This window comes from Otolemur garnettii, unplaced genomic scaffold (assembly GCF_000181295.1).
Source record: "Otolemur garnettii isolate 467f Iridium unplaced genomic scaffold, OtoGar3 scaffold00020, whole genome shotgun sequence".
Taxonomy (NCBI): Eukaryota; Metazoa; Chordata; class Mammalia; order Primates; family Galagidae; genus Otolemur; species Otolemur garnettii.
Window position 1 is genome coordinate 25,683,590 of NW_003852415.1, and position 20,516 is coordinate 25,704,105.

Here is a 20,516-nt window from a genome sequence, read left to right on the forward strand (position 1 = left end):
CTGGGGATTCGAACCCGCCACCTTAGGTGTACGTGGCTGGCGCCTTAGCCGGTTGAGCTATAGGCGCCGAGCCTAGATGCATATCTTGAAAGAACTGTGTTGGATTATATACAAACCAAAATGTTTTTTCATTTTGATGTATGTATGCATCCTGCAATTTATTTAAGCCTATCAGACTATTTTTCCATGCTTTTAAAATTACACTTATGTTTATTCTGCTTGGTTTTTGCGCCTCTTGCACATAGATTGAACAGGTCTGTGAATCTTCTCAGTGCTTGCAGACTAAATAGATGGATATCCAGGTGAGGGAACTTAGATTTACTCTGTAACTCCACTGCTCCTCTGGGAGTTTTATCTCCCTTTTAACACAGTAGCTTAAAGGTCTCACCAAGTGCCTACCATCCATCAAGTCATAAATCATGTAACTGTATTAATTATTGACATTTATTGGTCTTTTAGATGTTCAACAGGTCCTCAAAACTAGTGTGCTTTGGGGTTTCATACATTGCAGGTGTTCTCAGTTAGGCGGCCAAGCAGAAGAAACATTGGATGGAGTGATCAGCCCTGCCACTTGTCGTACGTAAACTTAGAGAAGTTGCTTCAGATCTCTGAATTTGTTTCCTTCTCTGTGAAATGAAGATAATGATATTTTTGCAGAAGATTTGTGAGTTTTAAAGCAAACAATACAAGATAACAAAAAAGAAGAGTATTCAGTGTGTGTTAGCTACTGCTGCTGTTGTTTCTGGCACTGAAAACCTCTACAAACTCTCTCAGCCACTTGGTTGAGTGTTAATCATTAGAAAATTGGTTTGTGTTTGCTAAAATTGACTAATAATCATGGGTTTTCATAAGGGTACTTTGTATACTTCTCTAAGTTGCCATGAACTTGCTGTGAACTCCCACAGAAACACCCCAGAGAACGTGCTCCAGGCTGCCTTCTGCTGCATAGTCTCCTAGGGCCTGTCAGCCGGTCAGGGTAAAGTGTGCTACAGAGCTGTGTCAATACTTGGCAGAGAAGAATTCCACTAATTTAAATTAGCATGGTGTTTTTCGTCATTGGGACATCTTGAACTTTAAGCACAAAGGTTTCTGTAATTTCCAGACTTCAGTCCCAAATTTCAGAAACTCTGTGCTCTCCTAAGATCTATAATTTCCTTGTCCCCAAATTGAGCATTCTAAAAACTCACAGTTTGATTTCAAGGCACGCCCATTCAGATTACAGTTTGTAAGATTCTGGTGCTGTACGTGGAAAGCTTCCTTGTTACCAAACAGACTACGCAAAGTAGTTAAAATAAGGAAATCATTCTTATCATTTTACATACATTTGCTTACCCCAAGAATGAAGTGTTTCTTCAAAAGCCAGCGTATCATGGGGGTTTTGAAAATATGCTAAGAGATTAGAGTAGGAGGATTGAAAATTGGGTCAAGGAAGGAATAGACTGAGGAGAAAAAGAGAATGAAAGGAAAGTGAGGAAGAGAGAGCCACTGGCTACAGCTAGCAGCTGCCTATGTGGAAGGTTTGTTGTTTAATTACGATAGATGAAGACTTTGGAATTCAGCACAGTGTCATTAGTCTCCTGTCTTAAGTTCCTCGGCTCCAGCATACTCCTCATTGAAGTGGGTGTTTATATGCCCTCCCCTGGGGCTGTGGTCACTCAAGCCACCTAAGGGCTCACTGCCCTCCTCACTGCCAATCCTCGCCCACTTTCTGCTGAGCACCCAGTACACCTTCACCAGTCCCATGCATGTGCCTATCTCTGCCCACCACTCTCTCCCGGTGTCTCTGATACCCTAGACTCCCATGGTAGTTTATCAGCCCATATATTTAAAAAAAATCACTCTTCGGCTCGGCACCTGTGGCTCAAGCTGCTAGGGCGCCAGCCACATACATCAGAGCTGGCAGGTTCGAATCTAGCCCAGGCCCACCAAACAACAATGATGGCTGCAATCAAAAAAATAGCCAGGCATTGTGGCAGGCACCCGTAGTTCCAGCTACTTGGGAGGTGGAGGCAGGAGACTCACTTGAGTCCAGGAGTTGGAGGTTGCTGTGAGCTGTGATGCCACGACACTACCCAGGGTGACAGCTTGAGGCTCTGTCTCAAAAAAAAAAAAATCTTTCTCTGGGGACTTTTCTCATTCTCCTCCCTTGGTGATTTCTTCTACATCTGTGGCTCAGTGCCCACCAGATGGGCAGATCCTGTCCTGTACCATCTCACAAGTTGCAGACTTGTATTTTCACCCACCCATACCTCCAAGTTCTATGTGTCCAGACCAGACTCACCCACCTGTGTGTCTCTTCCCAGAGCCCTGGTCCTGGACCAGCTCTAGCATCCTTCCCCTCCTTCTTGTTTTCAGAGCAGGTGCTGCATTAAAGCAGTTAGTCTATGATTGCATCACTGCACTCCAGACTGGCGACAGAGTGAGACCCAGTCTCTTTAAAAAAAAAAAAAAAAGGCAGTTAGTGTTTCTTCTTGTGACAGGGTTAGTGTGCCATATTTCCATTTATTCCATCCTTTTATTTCATAAATATGTATCAAATTTCTATATGAGGCTCTGCAAAGTAGGCAAAATGACATATGTGATAAGCTCTCAAGAAACGTATGGACTAATAATGAAGATTTTTAAAAAATTGCAGAGATACCTATAGTACAGTTGTATGCTCTATCTTAGTGAGTTTTGGCTGCTATAACAAAGTGCCATAGACTGGGTAGTTTATAAACAACAGAAATTTCTCACAGTTCTGGAGGCTGGAAGTCTGAGATCAGGGAACCAGCACGGTCAGGTTCTGGGGAAGGCCCTATTCCAGGCTGTGGGCTGTTGTCTTCTCACATGGCAGCTCTCTGGGGTCCCTTTTATAGGACACTAATCTCATCTTGAGGACTCTACCCTCATCACCTGATTATCTCCCAGATGCCCTGACTCCTAACCCCATCACACTGAGGGGTTAAGATTTCAACATATGAATTTGGGGGGGACACATTCAGTACATAGAGTACTCTGTGAGGGGAATGATCGGTGTTCACCCCATGCCTTGGCTCTGGTTTACCCTCATGTCTGTGAATTACCTGTGTAAAGGGTATTCCTTTCCCTAGAGCAGGCTCTTCTCATCTTTGTGACAAAAACACATCAAGCCATTCATGGGATCTTTCCCAGAAACTCAGTCTTCAGGAACCTCAGGGCTCCCCTCTCAGGCTGCTAACCACTGTAGCCCCCCTGGTTATATAGAATGAAGTTGAGCATTTATGTGGGCACCACTTTAAACAAAGATTTCATATATGGTGGATTGCTCCTTTCATAACTAGGGCATCCTATTTTGTTTGCCCCACAGGTGCCATTAGGCCAGAGTTCTTCAATATTGGTGCTGTTGATATTTCAGTGGATGACTCTTATTTGTGGGGGCTGTCCTGGGTACTGTAGGGGGTTTCACAGCATCCCTCGCCTCAACCTACCATGTGCTAGTAGCAGCCTCTCCCCTAGCTGTGACAACCAAAAATGTCTCCAGACATTGTTAGATGTCTCCTCAGGATAACGTCACCCCCAGCTTGCTGCCACTTGCTAGACCAGTGGTTCTCAACCTGTGGGTCACGACCCCTTTGGGGGTTGAATGACCCTTTCACAGGGCTCGCCTAAATACATCCTGTATATCAGATATTTACATTACGATTCATAACAGTAGCAAAATAATAGTTATGAAGTAGCAATGATAATAATTTTATGGTTGGGGGTCACCACAACATGAGGAATTGTATTAAAGGTTTGCAGCATTAGGAGGTTGAGAACCTCTAGTCTAGACCAGAGCCTACTCGAGATCAAGATCACATCCCTCTAAGCCCCTGGAGGGCTCACGCACGGTATTTTAGTGATTTTTTTTTTTCTTGGAGACAAAGTCTCACTATGTCACCTTGGTAGAGTGTTGTGGCATCACAGCTCACAGCAACCTCAAACTCTGGAGTTTAAGCAATTCTCTTGACTCAGCCTCCCAAATAGCTGGGACTACAGGCGCCTGCCACAACGCCTGATTGTTGTTGTAGTTGTCGTTGTTTGGCAGAACCGGGCCGGATTCAAACCTACCAGCCCTAGTATATGTGGCTGGCGCCCTAGCCACTGAGCTACAGGCACCGAACCAATTTTAGTGATCTTAAAGTCACAGTTCTCTCTATGACTTTGAACTGTGCTAATTGCATAAGTTACAAAGACAGTAAGCAGACAGAATGATTCTTTTGTTGTTGTTGTTGTTGAGACAGGGTCTTACAATGTTGTCCTCGGTAGAGTGCTATGAGATCACAGCTCACAGCAACCTCAAGCTCTTAGATTTAAGCGACTCTCTCGCCTCAGCCTTCCCAGTAGCAGGGACTACAGGCACCCGCCACAATGCCGGGCTATTTTTGTTGCAGTTGTCATTGTTGTTTGGCAGGCCCTGGGCTGGATCTGAACCCAGCAGGTTTGGTGTATGTATTTGGCACCCTAGCCACTGAGCTACAGGTGCCTAGCCAATATAATTAGTATTATTTAACTAATCCATCTTTTGAATATCCACATGAAAGTTGTGGCCGTCTCTATGTATATATTTTTATACTTGGCCCCAAAATAAAACCCAACACTAAGGGTTTCATTGTCATTTACTTTTATGTATCTTTGGTAGCATCAAGCGGACCAGCTCTTCGGAAAGAGTATCTCCTGGTGGTCGCAGGGAGAACAATGGTGACTCCAAGGGAAACCGGAATCGGACAGGTTCCACCAGCAGTTCTTCCAGTGGCAAAAAGAACAGTGAAAGGTAAGAACATCATACCTGCTGGCTCCCCGCTGTTCAGGCATTTATCACCTCCTGTGGCCAGAGAGGAATTAGAAGAGTCCCTAGTGTTCAGACAAGTTAGAAGCTCTTGCAGGAGCATAGACATTCTGGTAAGATTATTGCGGGTGCTGATCAAACAGCTATTTGAGGACAGCTGCCATTCACTCTTCAGACAAATTATTGTCCAGTTAGAAAAACTTCAACTTGAACTCCCAGCATTTTTATGTAGACAGAAGCAGTGCCTAAGAGTACATGGAACTTGAGGAGCCATTGTGAATTTCCATAGGAAGCACCTTATATTTCTACTGCACTCTGCTGACATTTTAAAATTAATTTTAATGGACTGTTAGTCAGCAGTATTTTCTGACAAAGAATGATTATAAAGTTGCAATTTTATGATTTGACAGAGGTTATTTTTAACATTGATGCTAACATCAGAAATACAAACCATTTTTCTTTCTGGTTATGTGAAATATACTTCTAATTTTGAATTTTTCTATGAGATTAGTTAATAATGGATTATGAGAAATGTCTATGAAACTAATAGTAACATTTTATTCCTGAAAGCTACTTTTTGGCATTTTAGCAACTTGCTTTATGTCTGCATAACATATTTATATCTACATAATATATTATGTAGATGAGACCAGTTTCTTTGTGTACATCTACCTCACATTTGTGCTTTATTCTAGCTTTTTAAACATTGTACTTTAATTTTATCTTCTCTGTTTAACAAAACTTTGGAAGGAATTTTACCTTCAGAGGCTAAACTGTTTTTTGCAAATATAAAGAGAATGCTTAACCAAAAGCAATTGACGCCAACCCATAGGCTGTAAAAATTCCAAGTTTGTAAATCCATTATTGCAGTTCAATCCTTCAAAGGAAGCATAAACTCTTTTTCAGTTTTATTTTCTTAAAGATATCTTTTGTAGAGAAGAAACAGACACTTCTGGCACTTATAGCAGGTCAAGTCCACTGGCAATTAACAATTCAAAAACCATTGACATGGGTTCTGTCTTCTTCTAATTTAGATTATTAGTACATCTTATCAGAAGATTATGCTAATTAGGTGATAATACCTTGGAAATGAGGGCAAGTGATTACAATGGCAACAGAATGTGAGTTAGTGGGAGGTGCTTCTCTGAATCCAGGGTAAGCTTGGAAGTTGACCTGCAGTGTCTACATTTTGGCAGTTTTCAAAAACTTGCCTCCTCCCACACATCTGATTTTTATTAAGAATTTCCAAAAGAATCTGCATTGTGTAAACTCCAGATCTGTTTTATCTTTAAAATCTTATGGCTTTGATGGATGTGCTGGGTAAATATTTCCATAAAATATACTTACAAAGAGATTTTTAAAAAGTGCCAGGATAGGAAATTTTGATTTGGAAATGAGAGACTGGGAAAATTTACTAATCATTCCCCTAAAATGATTCAGGCAACTAAACATATCCTTTAAAAACAAATTCTTTATCTCATTAGAACCCAAGAATGGTTGAGGCCAGTATAGCAAGGAACTGATTGAGTTACACACACTTGGGAGTTTTGGAGAGAGTAACATCTTCTTTTAGGTAATTGCTGGTGCTGGTGGATACCTTGGGGGGCCATAGGAGTAAATAACAGCAGTAACTCAGAAAGCAGAAGCTAAGAAGCAGTAAAAGTCAAGGTCAATTTGGTAATTCAGCGACTGCCTCACCCCTCCCTTCCATTCTTCCTCTTCATTCCTATGTGAGCAGCCCCAATCCTGTGCTCCTTTGACCCAGCACTAAAGCAGAGCTAGAGTCTTGCTGAGAAATGCCTGTCTCAGGGACCTGACATGTGCAAAGAAAGATGTGGCAGGTGGCCCCCACCGAATTCCTTTCTGAAACATTACTGCATTCAGTGGTCTCAGGATGGTGTGGTCTCTTCCCCACAGTTTGCTGGTATTTGTGCATTGTCCCCATAGGCTGCCCTACATTTTAATAGATTGTCCTTGTTTGGTTACTGTAGGCAGCAAGGCAATGGAAAGGGCACAGGCTCTGCAGTTAAAGAAAGATCTAGGTTTTTAAACCAGTTCTGCCTTAACTTCTCCAAACCTTGGCTTTTTCTTCTGTGATTTAGGGATTTTGTATCTAATTCTCTTGCATCTTACAAATAAGCTAACACATAAGAAAATGTCCAGCATAGCCCTTGGCACTCAGTAAGTAGTTATCATCATCACTATGATAGTTGCTTTAAAAAGAGGTTTTTGCATAGCAAGGGAAATTAATTTAGGAGACTTAACAAAATTTGGAACATTATTTTCCTCATTTGTAAGACGAAGGCATTAGATGACATCTGAAGTGATTAGTCTTTTTCTCATATGGTATGCTTTAAATTACATTCACATAAGTGACATAGTCCAATGAGTGCAACCTGTATTTTGACAAAATCTACTAGTGGAATAACCTTATTAATCCTCGTGATGCTCACAGTTGGTATCAGTGGTGAGTTAGTCTGCAGGTTGTATAGGATGCCCAGTCTGTCCACTGTTACAGAGTCCCATTCTCCACTCTGGAAAGCTCATTTGAATGCTAGTGAGAGAGAATGCTGACATCACAGGCATAACTTTGAATCTGTCCTGCTTTGTAGAAGAAGCAACTCAGTGACACATGGCAGCACTTTAACTTGTATCAATTACAGATTATTAATTATAAAGCTCACAATTTTTCACATATCATGTGCAAATCTGTTGTTAGCACATCTCACTATTGCACAAATTAGAAGGCCCCCCGTATTCAAGAGAAACAATTCCACATAAACTTGTATATATTTCTCAATAGTAATTATAGTAAATATAAAGCCATCCCATATAAATTGTACAAATCTCACTATTAGACATAAAACAATAGTGTTTATGAAATCCTAAACATTCACCTTTTTAAGATAAAATTTATTTTAAGACATTTATGTGTTTGCTATAATAAACTGTATTCTTTATGATAGTTTGAATCTTTCTGCCTCTGGATGTCATTTTTTTTAGAAATGGTCACTAGATTTGATAGTCTTTCTTATGACACAGTAGAGCTTTATCTTAGAATATTTACAATTTTAAAGTACTTTGTAACAGCCACATTTTAACAACTTTTAGTTCTTGTAAAACCTCCTTAGTAAACAAAAGCAATATATGGCAATGTAATATTTAATTTATATGTTATTAATGGTAAATGAATATTAAGAATCATACAGTGATTCATGTCATCATAAAGTAACTTTGTAACAGCCACATTTTAACAACTTTTAGTACTGGTAAAACCTCCTTAGTAAACAAAAGCAATATATGGCAATGTGATATTTAATTTATATGTTATTAATGGTAAATGAATATTAAGAATCATACAGTGATTCATGTCATCATAAAGGGGAATCATTAATAACACCCTAGTAGAAGACTGGTATAATGTAGCCAGTATACTAATCTGATAGGGAATTTTTATTTATTTATTTTTATTTTTTATTTTTATTTTTATTTTTTTGCATTTTTTGGCCAGGGCTGGGTTTGAACCCACCACCTCTGGCATATAGAGCTGGTGCCCTATTCCTTGAGCCACAGACACCTCCCGGGAATTTTTTTTTTTTTAATTAAAGAAGTAATTTATAGCAGATAGAAAAATGACTATTTGGGCAGTGCCTGTGGCTCATTGTGTAGGTTGCCAGTCCCATATACCGAGGATAGCAGGTTCAAACCCAGCCCCAGCCAAACTGCAACAAAAAAATAGCTGGACATTGTGGTGGGTACCTGTAATCCCAGCTGCTTGGGAGGCTGAGGGAAGAGAATCTCTTAAGCCCAGAAGTTGGAGGTTGCTGTGAGCTGTGTGACGCCAGGGTGATAAAGTGAGACTCTGTCTCTAAAAAAAAAAAAAGAAGAAGAAGAAGAAGAAGGCTTGATGCCTGTGGCTCAAGTGGCTAAAGTGCCAGCCACATACACCTGAGCTGGCGGGTTCGAATCCAGCCTGGCCTGCCAAACGACAATGACAGCTGCAATCAAAAATAGCCAGGCATTGTGGCAGGCGTCTGTAGTCCCAGGAGTTGGAGGTTGCTGTGAGCTGTGATGTCATGGCACTCTACCCAGGGCGACAGCTTGAGGCTCTGTCTCAAAAAAAAAAAAAAAAAAGGAAAAATGACTACTTATTTAGAGACACAATTTATGTTAGTTGTTGCTACATTGATAAAGTATTTCAATTATCAAGCCACTTCCCCGTTTGTAATTCTGAGGGGAATGAGATATGTCAACTTCGTAAGCAAGACACTATGTTTCTATCCAAAAGTTCTTGTAATGGGCTGATCTTGTTGGAGCAATAAATGCTTCAGCCATCTGCTGGAAACATTGTTGTAACATACACTGCCCATCACAGATAAGAAAGCTGAAAACTACAAAGTAATGAAGATGTTAACAAGTGAGGAATGTTCAGGTACTCAACAGTCAGGTACTCCATGTTCAGGTACTCCAGTGCAGTACCCTTTTGTGCTGTGTAACCTGAACACTGGCATGAATGAGACAGCCTTGTGGTCTTGTCCAGACGGTGAGAACCACTAGACTAGATGCTTTGAGCCCCTATCTTTCTAAAGCTCTGGTGTTTGGTAAAATGGTCTTTTGATTATTTCAAAGTTGCCTTTCCTCTAACATCACTGGTGGTGTAATCTAAATCGTGATCCTTAGCCTGGGATTCAAGGTCCTTCACCCACTGGCTCCTCATCCTCTCTTGTACCTTGATATCCACACCTCCCGACACATTGCTCACTTTTCCACAGCAACATTTTTTTCCTTTTCTGAGGTAATTTATTGATTACATAAGTAACACGTTTCAGGAAATCCAGAGGCACAAAATAGAAGAGATGAAAATCACCTGTCATCTCACCACTCCTAAGGACTCAAAAATAGCCCTATTACATTAGTCTTATTTCTAGGATGTTGTAAGAGTATAGTCTATAATTTTGACATAAATAGTACCCTTCAGCGCGTTTTATGATCCCGTTTTCATTTGCTGTATAAGCACATCCTTAAGTCAGTAAATGTACTCTTACAATGTTATTTGAGATATGGACAGTTGTGTATCCAGCGAGTGTAGTTTAGTTGCATGTTTAGGTACCAATCCAGTCAGACCAGGCCAACATCTAGAGCAAACTCAACACATAGTAAAAACTCAAACATTTGTTGAATGAATCTTTTTACTCAATCAGTATAACAAAAGAAGATTAAAATGATGGGCCATTAATTGCCATAGCTGAGTTTGTTTTTTGTGGGGTTTTTTGTTTGTTTGTTTTGCAGTTTTGGGGCAGGGCCAGACTTGAACCTGCCACCACCCCCACCATCCCCACCCCCATGTATAGGGTGGGTGAGGTCCTACTCCTTGAGCCACAGGTGTCACCCTGCCACAACCAGGTTTTAATCCCAGCTCTGCCACTATTTATTGTGTGATTGTGAATAGGCTACTTAAATCTTTTGGGGATTTTCCTCAGCAACCAAAAAGATAGTCTCTGTCCTACAGGGTTGAAGTAAGGATTGCACGAGATCACATATATAGAGTACTTACGCAAGTGTGCCCACAGTTGTCGCTTCATAAGGGGCAGCTATGAGTATTACCATCCCTATCCCAAAGTATTGGATATTTACACACCTTTGTTTACCCTGCTCCCCAAATTTCAAGTTCCTTTATTCTTAGGGACATTCTAGAATTTTCCAACTCTTGTTTCAGCCTTTACGCCAACCTGAAAAGGGAAGAACCAGAAATTCTGAAAATTTCTTTAGTCCCCTTGCTCATTCAATTCCACAGGCCTGAGTAACTTACTGAGCACCAGTTGCATATAGAATGAATAATGTGGCTCGGTGCCTGTAACTCAAGTGGCTAGGGCACTGGCCACATATACCAGAGCTGGTGGATTTGAATCCCCGGGCCTGCCAAACAGCAATAACAACCGCAATGAAAACAAAAATAGCTAGGCATTGTGGTGGGCACCTGTAGTCCCAGCTACTTGGGAGGCTGAGGAAGAGACTTGCTTAAGCCCAGGAGTTGGAGGTTGCTGTGAGCTGTGATGCCACAGCACTCTACCCAGGGCAACAGCTTGAGACTCTGTCTCAAAAAAAAAAAAAAAAGAATGTAGTATTTTTTTCTTTTTTGGGCTGGGGCTGGGTATGAACCTGCCACCTCCGGTATATGGGATCAGCACCCTACTCCTTTGAGCCACAGGTGCTGCCCCAGAATGTAGTATTGTTAAGGCATAGTGGAGAGTAGGAAATAGAATGAACAAAAAGATTCATTCTCTCTAGAAATGACATAATAATTGAAGGATCAGTTTTCTTAACAATTTTTGAAGCACTCACCACAAACCAGGGAGAAAAAGAAACACAATAGAAAAGTGGATAGAGAGTCTTAGCAGCAGTTCACTGAGAAGGAAATACAATTAGTCAATTAGCTAATAAAAAGGTGATCGAAATCAGTCTTCATTTAAAGAAATGCCAATTTAAGTGAAAAAAATAGCATATTTAGAAAAATCTTTTAATTTTATTTCGTTTATAAAATAAGGTACAATTACAGAAAACCGCACAAACAAATGCATAGCTTAATTAAAGGCCAACACCTTGTAGAACTTAGTGTGTGTGTCTTGAGGGGGTGTTTCCTTCTCTCAAATGACTTTTGTACATATCCGGAATTTAGAGGGAGGCGAAAGGAAGAAGGCTCAATCTAATTGGATGAACTTGGGTTCATCCTTCAAGACTCAGTTCAGGATGCCCTTATCTCTGGGAAGCTTCCCTGGCCCTCTAGTCTGAGTTAGGAGCTTTACAGATTGTGTTAACTTTATCTGCAACCCCAGCTCCCTCTTCCCACACCTACATACCCCCATCCGCCCTTAAGCTTTGGGAGGGCAGAGTTGTATCGTGTCTTAGTTTTTGGGTTTCTAGTGCTTTGCACAATATCTAGCACACAGTGACTGCTCAGTAAATACTTGTTGAATGGATGTAAGGGTATTGTTTACAATCAGGTGTCCGGTACCATCAGGGATATGTTGTGAGAAACCTTTATTAAGTGATGTTGTCCCTGTGTGTGCATCATAGAGTGGATTTACAGAGATCTGGATTATACAGGCTGCCACACACCCAGGCTATGTGGTACAACTCAGTGCTCCTAGGCTACAAGCCTGTATAGTGTGTTAATTGTACTGAATATTGTAACACAGTGGTAAGTATTTGTCTATCTAAGACATCTAAACATAGAAAAGGTACAGTAAAAACATGGTATTATAGTCAAATGGGACCATGTATATGTGGTCTGTCATTAACTGAAAGTGTGAAAGTATACAGTGCGTGACTGTTTCTTTTAAAAACCGTAGCCATTTAAGAACTATGGAAATAGCACCATCTATGGGTAGACAATTTTAATACCACATTAGATTTCAAAACAGTTTGTGTTGGAAATCAGGTGACTTAAGCATCATTTTACTGAAAAAAATTGTTTTATTCTTCGAGCCATGGGGTCATTTATATTTTAATAAATTTTAAAATAATAAGTGCTAATATTCTTTATATTCTTTTGGTGTTGAGACTTTTAAGGGAGGAGTCCAGAAATACACATAGATTCTTAGCAGTAAAATGAGCAGCAATAAGGAAGTAGATATTAATAGCCATATGGTAAGCCCTTTTTTACACATTTTATTTAATCTTGCCACACCCTGTTCTTCATGGTGGTTTTGTTCCCATTTTATAGAGGAAGAAGACAAGGCTTGTGGCAGTAAAGTACCTTGCCCAAACCCGAAAGCACAGATCCAGCCGACTTCAGACTCTGCTCTCCTTCTGCCATGTTAAGCTGGAAGTATTGGTTAGAAATGTCTACAAAGCAGTACTTTTTGTTCCAAATAAAGTCTCCAATGACTTAGAAACATTTTTGATAGATGGTTCTTAAAGTACCCCATTTCTAGTGAAAATCTGCCTAAGGGCAATTTTTACAAAGAATCATTATTTCTTTTTTTTTTTTTTTTTTTTTTTCTTTTTTTGAGACAGAGCCTCAAGCTGTCCCCCTGGGCAGAGTGCCATGGCATTACAGCTCACAGCAACCTCCAGCTCCTGGGCTCAAGCGAGTCTCCTGCCTCCGCCTCCCAAGTAGCTGGGACCACAGGCGCCCGCCACAACGCCCGGCTATTTTTTGGTTGCAGCCGTCATTGTTGTTTGGCGGGTCCGGGCTGGGGATTCGAACCCGCCACCTTAGGTGTACGTGGCTGGCGCCTTAGCCGGTTGAGCTATAGGCGTCGAGCCAGAATCATTATTTCTATCATAGAATATTTTTACTTCCAGTTGGGACTTTATTTTATCACATGAAATCCTTTTCAAAAGAGGTCTAGTTATGCTGAGAGCCATAGTTTCTATGATGTGAATAGTTGCAGGGATATAACACATTTAACTTTAGAACAGACTCCTGGATCAAGCCTTCTTAGTCATTTTTGTGAGAAGGTATCTCCACTCAAATAGCATTTGGCCCCTGTGGGTTCTACGCTGATCCTAGTCATCCAGGGCTTCATTACACATGTCACTGTGTGTCCAAGGCCTGCAGCATTCAGGACCTGGCCCTGAGCCCCCTTTCAGGAACACAGTGCTAAGTCAATTACCCTAGACAAAAGTGCTAAGTGCTGTGTCCCCACCAAGGAGAAGCACAGTGAGTGTCTATCCTCTGTCCATCACCGTCTAAACAGGTTCTCTCAGAGCTCTTTCCCTGTAAACACTAGTTCACAGTGTGACAAATATGAGTTTTATCGAATGAATAAAAATAAACCCTGCTTAACACAACCCCTGCCTCCAAAATCTATAGTGAACGTTTTCAGGGATTTGATAGTGTGTGACTTAGACGGCGGTGGCTGCACAGCTCTCTATTGATATGAGCCTTGCAACCCAGGGTGGAAGTTTGTCCTCGGGCCAAATGTCCCAGCCTTCCACCATCTCCACATGCAGCTACTGGGCTGGTCTGGGTAAGGCTCAAGTGTACCTTACATCCTCCACAAGTCCAGGGACTGTCTTTATCTTATAAAAAGTCCTTCAGGGGCGGCGCCTGTGGCTCAAAGGAGTAGGGTGCCAGCCCCATATATCAGAGGTGGCGGGTTCAAACCCGGCCCCTGGCAAAAACTGCAAAAAAAAAAAAAAAGAAAGAAAAAAAGTCCTTTGGATACCAACCAGCTGAAGGGAGCAATGGCTAAGGTCTCTCAGCAAATCTCTTTCCTAACAAAATTGCCATCAATTGTAACACTCTTCTTCTTGGAGATATTGGTCACGCCTGTTGCCAGAATAGCCAACCAGTGTGGGTTTGTTCACCAGAGGGAAAATCCTTTCTCTCTTCTGGGCTCATTTCTGCCATGGGGTTCACATCTTTATCAACTCTGTCCTGTGTGAGGGATGATTGCAGTCTCTTTTGGACCTTGCATTTGACTAGGCATTCTTTCCCCCCAGCCCCCAAGGAACCACACCCTAGCTATCAAGGGAGTGTTAAGTCACCTACTTAATTTTTTCCTCAGCTAGCTCACATTAAGGAATGGGTAATCAGAGATGAATTATGTAACACCTTGAGAAATGGTCATCACAGCCCACATATGTTTCAAACCGTGCTGAGTTTGAAGGGCCTACTCTCAACCCCAGTGACTGAGTTCTGGAAGGACAGGTGTTCAGTGTACTGCTCCAGTTAAATGACTTAGACGAAAGGGCACAGTATCTTTCCCTTTAGATGGTTGCTGTCGCTACGCATTCTGCAGGTTTGCCTTTCCATCAGGAGTTCAAGAGCTTCACTGTCATTGTATGCATTTGCTTCTGCAAGACTTGCACTCCTGAGACTACCTCTTCCGAGGAACTCTGCTTGCCTTTTAGGAAAGATGGTGGCATCTTGTCAGGTATAATGGGTTCTAAAGTAAATATATTATTTTTTTTCCAATAAAAATTTAACTTGCCAAGCTATTGAAACAACAATAATGTATTTTCTAAATACAATACAATAAACTGTAATCCATAGTTTAGAGCATGATTTAAAGAAATATAAGCATTTTCACACCACCCAATTGATACCTCTTTCAGTGACCTTGAGTGGTTATTTCTTTTACCTTTTCCCAATCTGTTGATAGAAATCTTTCATTCTTCTGTTGTAGTACTTCAGCATCGAAAGTCTGTGAGCAGCTCTATATTTTGAGTTCAAATTCTCCTATGAATCTTTACTTTCTAAGAGGGACATGGTCCATAATTGCTTTTTTATATCTTTAGGGAAAGTTTTGGATTGCTTCTAAGTTCATAGTTTTTGCATCTTTCTATTTTCATGATCAAAGTCATGATGGAAAAAAAGATCTTTTGACTCCCTACCTGGCCTGTCTTTGATTCTGTTTCTGTGATTAGATTTGCCCCATTATATTTGTTTTAAGCTTTCCTCCTCCTGTCCTCACCTTGCCTGTAAACCTAATAATAATAGGTTAAGACTTCTGCTGCTGCCAAGCACAGAGAAGTACAAGAATGTCACTCCCACCCTAACAATGAGAACAGGCCAGATAATCTCCCAAATCATAGGTATTTTAAGACCACCGTAGAGGTGAGGTCATAAAGTAGTATCATGAACTTAAATACAAAAAGTGAAAAGCCCCTCTTAGGAGGGACAGGCCCCATGCCTGCTTTCATCTTTGGCAGAGAAGCAGGAAGAGAAGGGAGCCCTTAGAGATGGGGTAAGAAGAAACAGCTGAAACTTTATGGAATTATTAATGGTACAGTGTAGACTGGCAGGAGAGTTTGGAATTCTCGAGGGCGTCAGACACAGGGGAACCTACCTCTTTGCACAGACACCCCTTTTCCATGTACCTACTGTGAGCACTCATGACAGATGAGAGCAGGACAGGCGTGTTGAGAGAGACCCTGTCTGAGGCAGAGGCACTGCACACCTGCTCTGATCTGAGGGTAGAGCAGGAAAACTGAGGGAAATGTCCATTCTATAGACCTCGCACTAAGTAGCTCCCTGAAAGAGGGAAGAGGAAAGCCGAGAGAGCCACAGTGAAATCTGAGGACCTAGGGAGCCAGCATAGACACCAGGGCCTGGGCAGCCACTGTGTACTAGGCAAGGGGAAGATAGCAAAGATCCTGCCCTCCTGGAGCTTAACCCCAGTGACAGGGCTGAAGGGGGCTGGAGGGAGAGTAAAAAAGCAGGAGGGGTACATAGCAGGAGGTTGAAATGTCAGCTGGGAACAGGCTCCAGCAGTCGTCTGTAGGGATGATGGTCCAGAGGGACCCTGAGCAAATGCCTGGCACAAGGGCCTGCCTGGCGGGTTCATAGAACAGCATGAAGCACAGCGAAGGGAGATGAGGTCAGAAAAGTAAAGGAGTCACGTGGACATTTTACAGGGCCTGTGAGCCAGCGTAAGAGCATCTAGGCTTCTAGGTTAAAAGGTGGTGCTGTGTTTGTTTAGTGCTGTTCCAGTTACTATAGTTTAGAATTTAGGAAAGGAAGTCTATAGTAGATTTTTCTACATAAAACACATTTCAACAGTGTAAACCAGTTTTTAAAGTATCTGCAAATGGCAGGCCCCCGCTACCTCACTCCATGTACAATATGAAATTATCTGGAAATTAAGATTATTGATACATAATGATATTATTTATTGCAAGGATTTGTGGTAATTTTTATTCATGGTATTTTTCATTGTCTTTCAAGATAAAAATTAAGGAGAGGTAATATGAGGAATATATTAGGAATAGTAGAATATATAGTATCTACTCAGGTTTTTTTTAAATTATGCTTAACAAAAAATGCATGTGTGCTCCTAGCAACATTGACAGAGTGATGATGAGCACTCCCCATGCCTCTCACCTGATGCCTACATCTTGCTCCATGTCTTACAGCAGGAGGGAAGCAGGGGATCTGGGTGGTATATGGAAATCAGCATGAACTTTGGCATCAACAGACTCGGGTCAGTTGCTGTTTATTCTCCCAGTGCTGCCTGAACATTCCTGTCCAGTCTAGAATAGAGATGGTGCTGTGTCCCCCACAGGTGGTCATCTTGGAGGTGTGCCCTTGACAGGAAGCTGCAAGTGGGCCTGCAGCCATGGCTCCCCTCCCCTTCTGGACAGGAGACTTCTTCATGGAAGCTTTCCTTGTGGGACACTTGCTCCTAGGAATGACCTCTGTCCATCTGCAGCACTGTCCTTGAACCCTTTGTGGGTGTTTTCCCAGGTGCAGTCACAGAGCAGTCTCAGCCTCATTCGAGGTGGGCACCCAGAGTGGCTGGAGTCAGCAGTGGTATCCCTGCAGCTCCCATGAGTTGGCTGAAGTAGGGAAGGCACCATACCCTGTATCCTTCCCTCTCCTTCCACCTCCATTTCACCCTCCTGTCTTCCTCATAGCAGTCACTACCTTGGAGGTGAGCTCTGAAGTCCTTACCCAAAAGATTTTTATTTTAACCTTTAAAATATTTAATTTTTTCCCCAGATTGGCGTGAGGGCACAAACAGTTAGGTTACTTTGTTTACAGAGGGCTCAACTACACCTTGGACTTTACTAAAAGATCTTTTGTCACGAATTTGTGAGTTTTAAATAAGTTCCTTAAAATAATCTTTCAGAAGAGTATAGGGAAGAAAAACAATTCTTTTTTACACATTTAGGCAGGACCATTCCCATCTTGATTAACCAAATTTTTTCCTCCCAGAAACACTTACCTGCTCTCTCATGAAAAGCACAACTCTAGTGATAAAGATAAATCTCTTCTAAATGTCTAGTTTTGGACATTTTTACTTATGCATATTCCTTTTTGTGGGAAGTTGGTTTTGTTTTTCCTGTTAACATGTGGCAAACTACTGCAGCAAATGGCTATGAAGTCTTAAGTAAATGAGAGGACACCCAAAGTGCTCTTTAAAAACTGTTTTTGGTTTATTTTCACAGCAAACCCAAGGAGCCCGTATTCAGTGCAGGTAAGTCAGATTTAATTTTCATCTGGGTACCCCTCACTCACTTCTTCAGAATTTGAGGGATGGATAAGAAGCTGCTTTTTCAGAGTCTAGCCTTTGACATACAGGAGGAGCTTTGGTGTTTTTGCAGACCAGATGGAGCGCTGTCAACTTGGTACTCGGTGCCAGGTGGCCCCATAATGACAGCAAGACCGTGTGTAACACAGTCATAAAGACCAAATCCTTCACTTACCCCTGCTAAAACCAATTTGAGACATGACAGTAAGGGGGAGAGAGGAATGCCACCATCTATGTGGTAATGGAATTTCTAGATTAAGAGACTTCTGTTGCCTTGGTTATTCCTTCCTTACTAACTGTATTCTGCCGTCAACATTTGCATTTCTCTTAAAGGGAAAGTTTCTGATGCGTCAAGTTATATAACTTTGTTCTAAAAGTAGCTTTTCTTCTTCTGCCTATGACCTCCTAAACTGCAAACTAATAGTTTATATATACCTTTCTGTATAATTTTTAACACATCTTTTAATAGGTAGATGCTGTTTTTTAGCATCTTAACCTTCTTTTAAAATGCAGAAATATTGGACAAGTGTATAATCAGTTATATAAATTCATTTAATATTTCCAGTGTTTTTCTTAAATTCAGAATTAAAACATAAAAGTCAAAAGTTTTGTATTTATCAGCATGTGCTTTAATGTTCATTTCATTCTCAGGAAGCATGAAATTACTCACTAAAAAGGTAATTGCCTTAAGCTGGCAGGGCCACATGGTGAACGCACTTGTCAGAACCCCTGAGCTGTGTCCAGATTTCACTACTGGGCGGGGCGGGTAGGTTCCCCCTCTGGCAGACAGTAAATGCTCTGGGAGCAGGCAGGCCAGTCACACTTGCAGTACTCCCCGTCTCTTTATCTAGCCCTTCTGTCTCTGTCTCCGAAATCACAAGGGAAACGCCGGGTGACACACTGCAAAGGTAGGCAGCATTTCTGAAACCTCATAGCTCTCTGAGCAAAGCTGTTACCCAGGCTACAGAAACTTTTTTCATACAGGCAAACAGATACTCTCCTTGTATGAAAATGTTTTTGTGATGCAAAGCACTTTGATTTATTTTAAGTTAAAAGCATCCCTGAGCATTTCCTTGGATGGACTTAAATAAGTGGCTATAATTTGGATCTTCATTGATTATTGGCTGATTGCAGGAATATTTTTCATCCCTGTAAACCTGAAGAGAGCTATAGGGCTACCCCTGGATGTCCCACTGTTTGAGATGGTATCCTGCACTGCTGCTGGCTTTTCTCTGCTGGTGCTTTTGGGTTGTATGTGTGTTATCCTAACATGCCTGGAAAAAACATTGCTTCCCCTGGCTGCATTTTTATTTTATATGTAGCCTGTCTGAAATACCAGTATAAGAGTATGCCAATGTTAAATTTAGTGCTTTTTTTTTTTACCTAGTCCAGTTGTTTTAAATTGTGCAACAAGTAAGCTTCAATCATAAGGATTCTTAACTAGCACATAACTGCAATATGTGTACTCAAGTACATATCTCACACATGTTTATTGTATGAATCCACAATAAACATTTTTGTGTCATGGAAATGGCATTATATCATTTTTATTCCCAACATACATTTTATGAGTTTTCTGGAAGAACTGGTTTACCCCTTCCTAGGAGAGTTGATGGAATCACTTTTATGTGATTTCCCACTCCATCACTGGGAAAAGTGGCCCCTCTTTTCACTGTCCATATTTTAGGTGCTTTTAGATGCTTCAAGTATGATGAGTACAATCTGATGAGCTTAGATTTGTGTGAGGGATTGAGGAGGAGAAGAGGTTTCCAAGAAGGGCAGAGACACAGAGATGGGGCAGGCTGAGTTCTCCATGGGTGGCTGTGGCTACCAAGGTCCTATGAGGGGAGAGTAGAGCAGGTCAGCACCCAACAAGTACAAGAGCAAGCAAAGGAATCTACATGGAGGAAGGACTCCATAAAATCCAATTTGGGCCTCGGTAGGTTTGGCAGCAGCAGTGTTTAAGCTGACCCCAGGAGAAATAAGACAGCCTGAAGGGAGGGGGCCTCAGATGGACTGGGCATGGTGTAGCGGGAGCAGCTGGTACCAGCATGGTGGAGGATCAGTAGGAGAGCATGACTAGCACACATATGCAAGGATGAATGCCTTCATGGTTCTCACTTAAAGTCATACTTAATATGCAGTGTGAAGAGTGTGTCACATGCATGAATTTAAGACCTGAAGTGTGAGCACACAATTGGGATGCCCTCATAATTTTTAAATAATACTGCATGTGGCGTTGTTTGGAATTCCTTAGAAATAAGACTTAACAAAACTAATTTGCAAATGGGGTATGTAGTAGCTGTAAATATTTTATGACTTTTCCTTATCAACTTCCTCTCTGTGGATGATTTTTTTCTAAATTGTGTACAGATATCTCTGGTTCCAACTGCCCAGTTTAAATGCCATTAAGGCTGGGTCCTTTGATCTTCAGGGAAGCATCAGAATTCAGCAAGTTCTGAATCTGAACAGAATTCGTCGGGAGCTCACAAGATATTTTCTTTGCTCTTAAATATCCTGAAACCTCTAGTCACAGCCCCTCAGCTGAGTTGTTTAAGGTCTAGGACTTGCCCATGTGTATAGATTATTGATATTTACCTTTGTACCTATAATTTAGTAGAATGTGAAAAGTTATTTCATTATAGAAATAGTTGTTCTGGAAAGTTTTGCTTCCTAATTTCTCTCTCTAATGGGTCTTTTGTTCTTTTGTTTTCCATTTCTAGCTTTTTTCTGAGCATTTTTCT

At 41.3% G+C, this 20,516-nt stretch overlaps 1 protein-coding gene across 1 annotated transcript in view; it reads left to right on the forward strand.

Annotated features, from left to right (window-relative positions):
- Window positions 1-20,516, forward strand: part of EML1 (echinoderm microtubule associated protein like 1) — a 195,167-nt gene that overhangs the window by 139,673 nt on the left and 34,978 nt on the right. Inside the window, exons 4-5 of the mRNA XM_023511568.1 lie at window positions 4,643-4,774; window positions 17,690-17,718. Of these exons, the coding sequence (XP_023367336.1) occupies window positions 4,643-4,774; window positions 17,690-17,718 (161 nt within the window). The remainder of the gene's footprint in view (window positions 1-4,642; window positions 4,775-17,689; window positions 17,719-20,516) is intronic.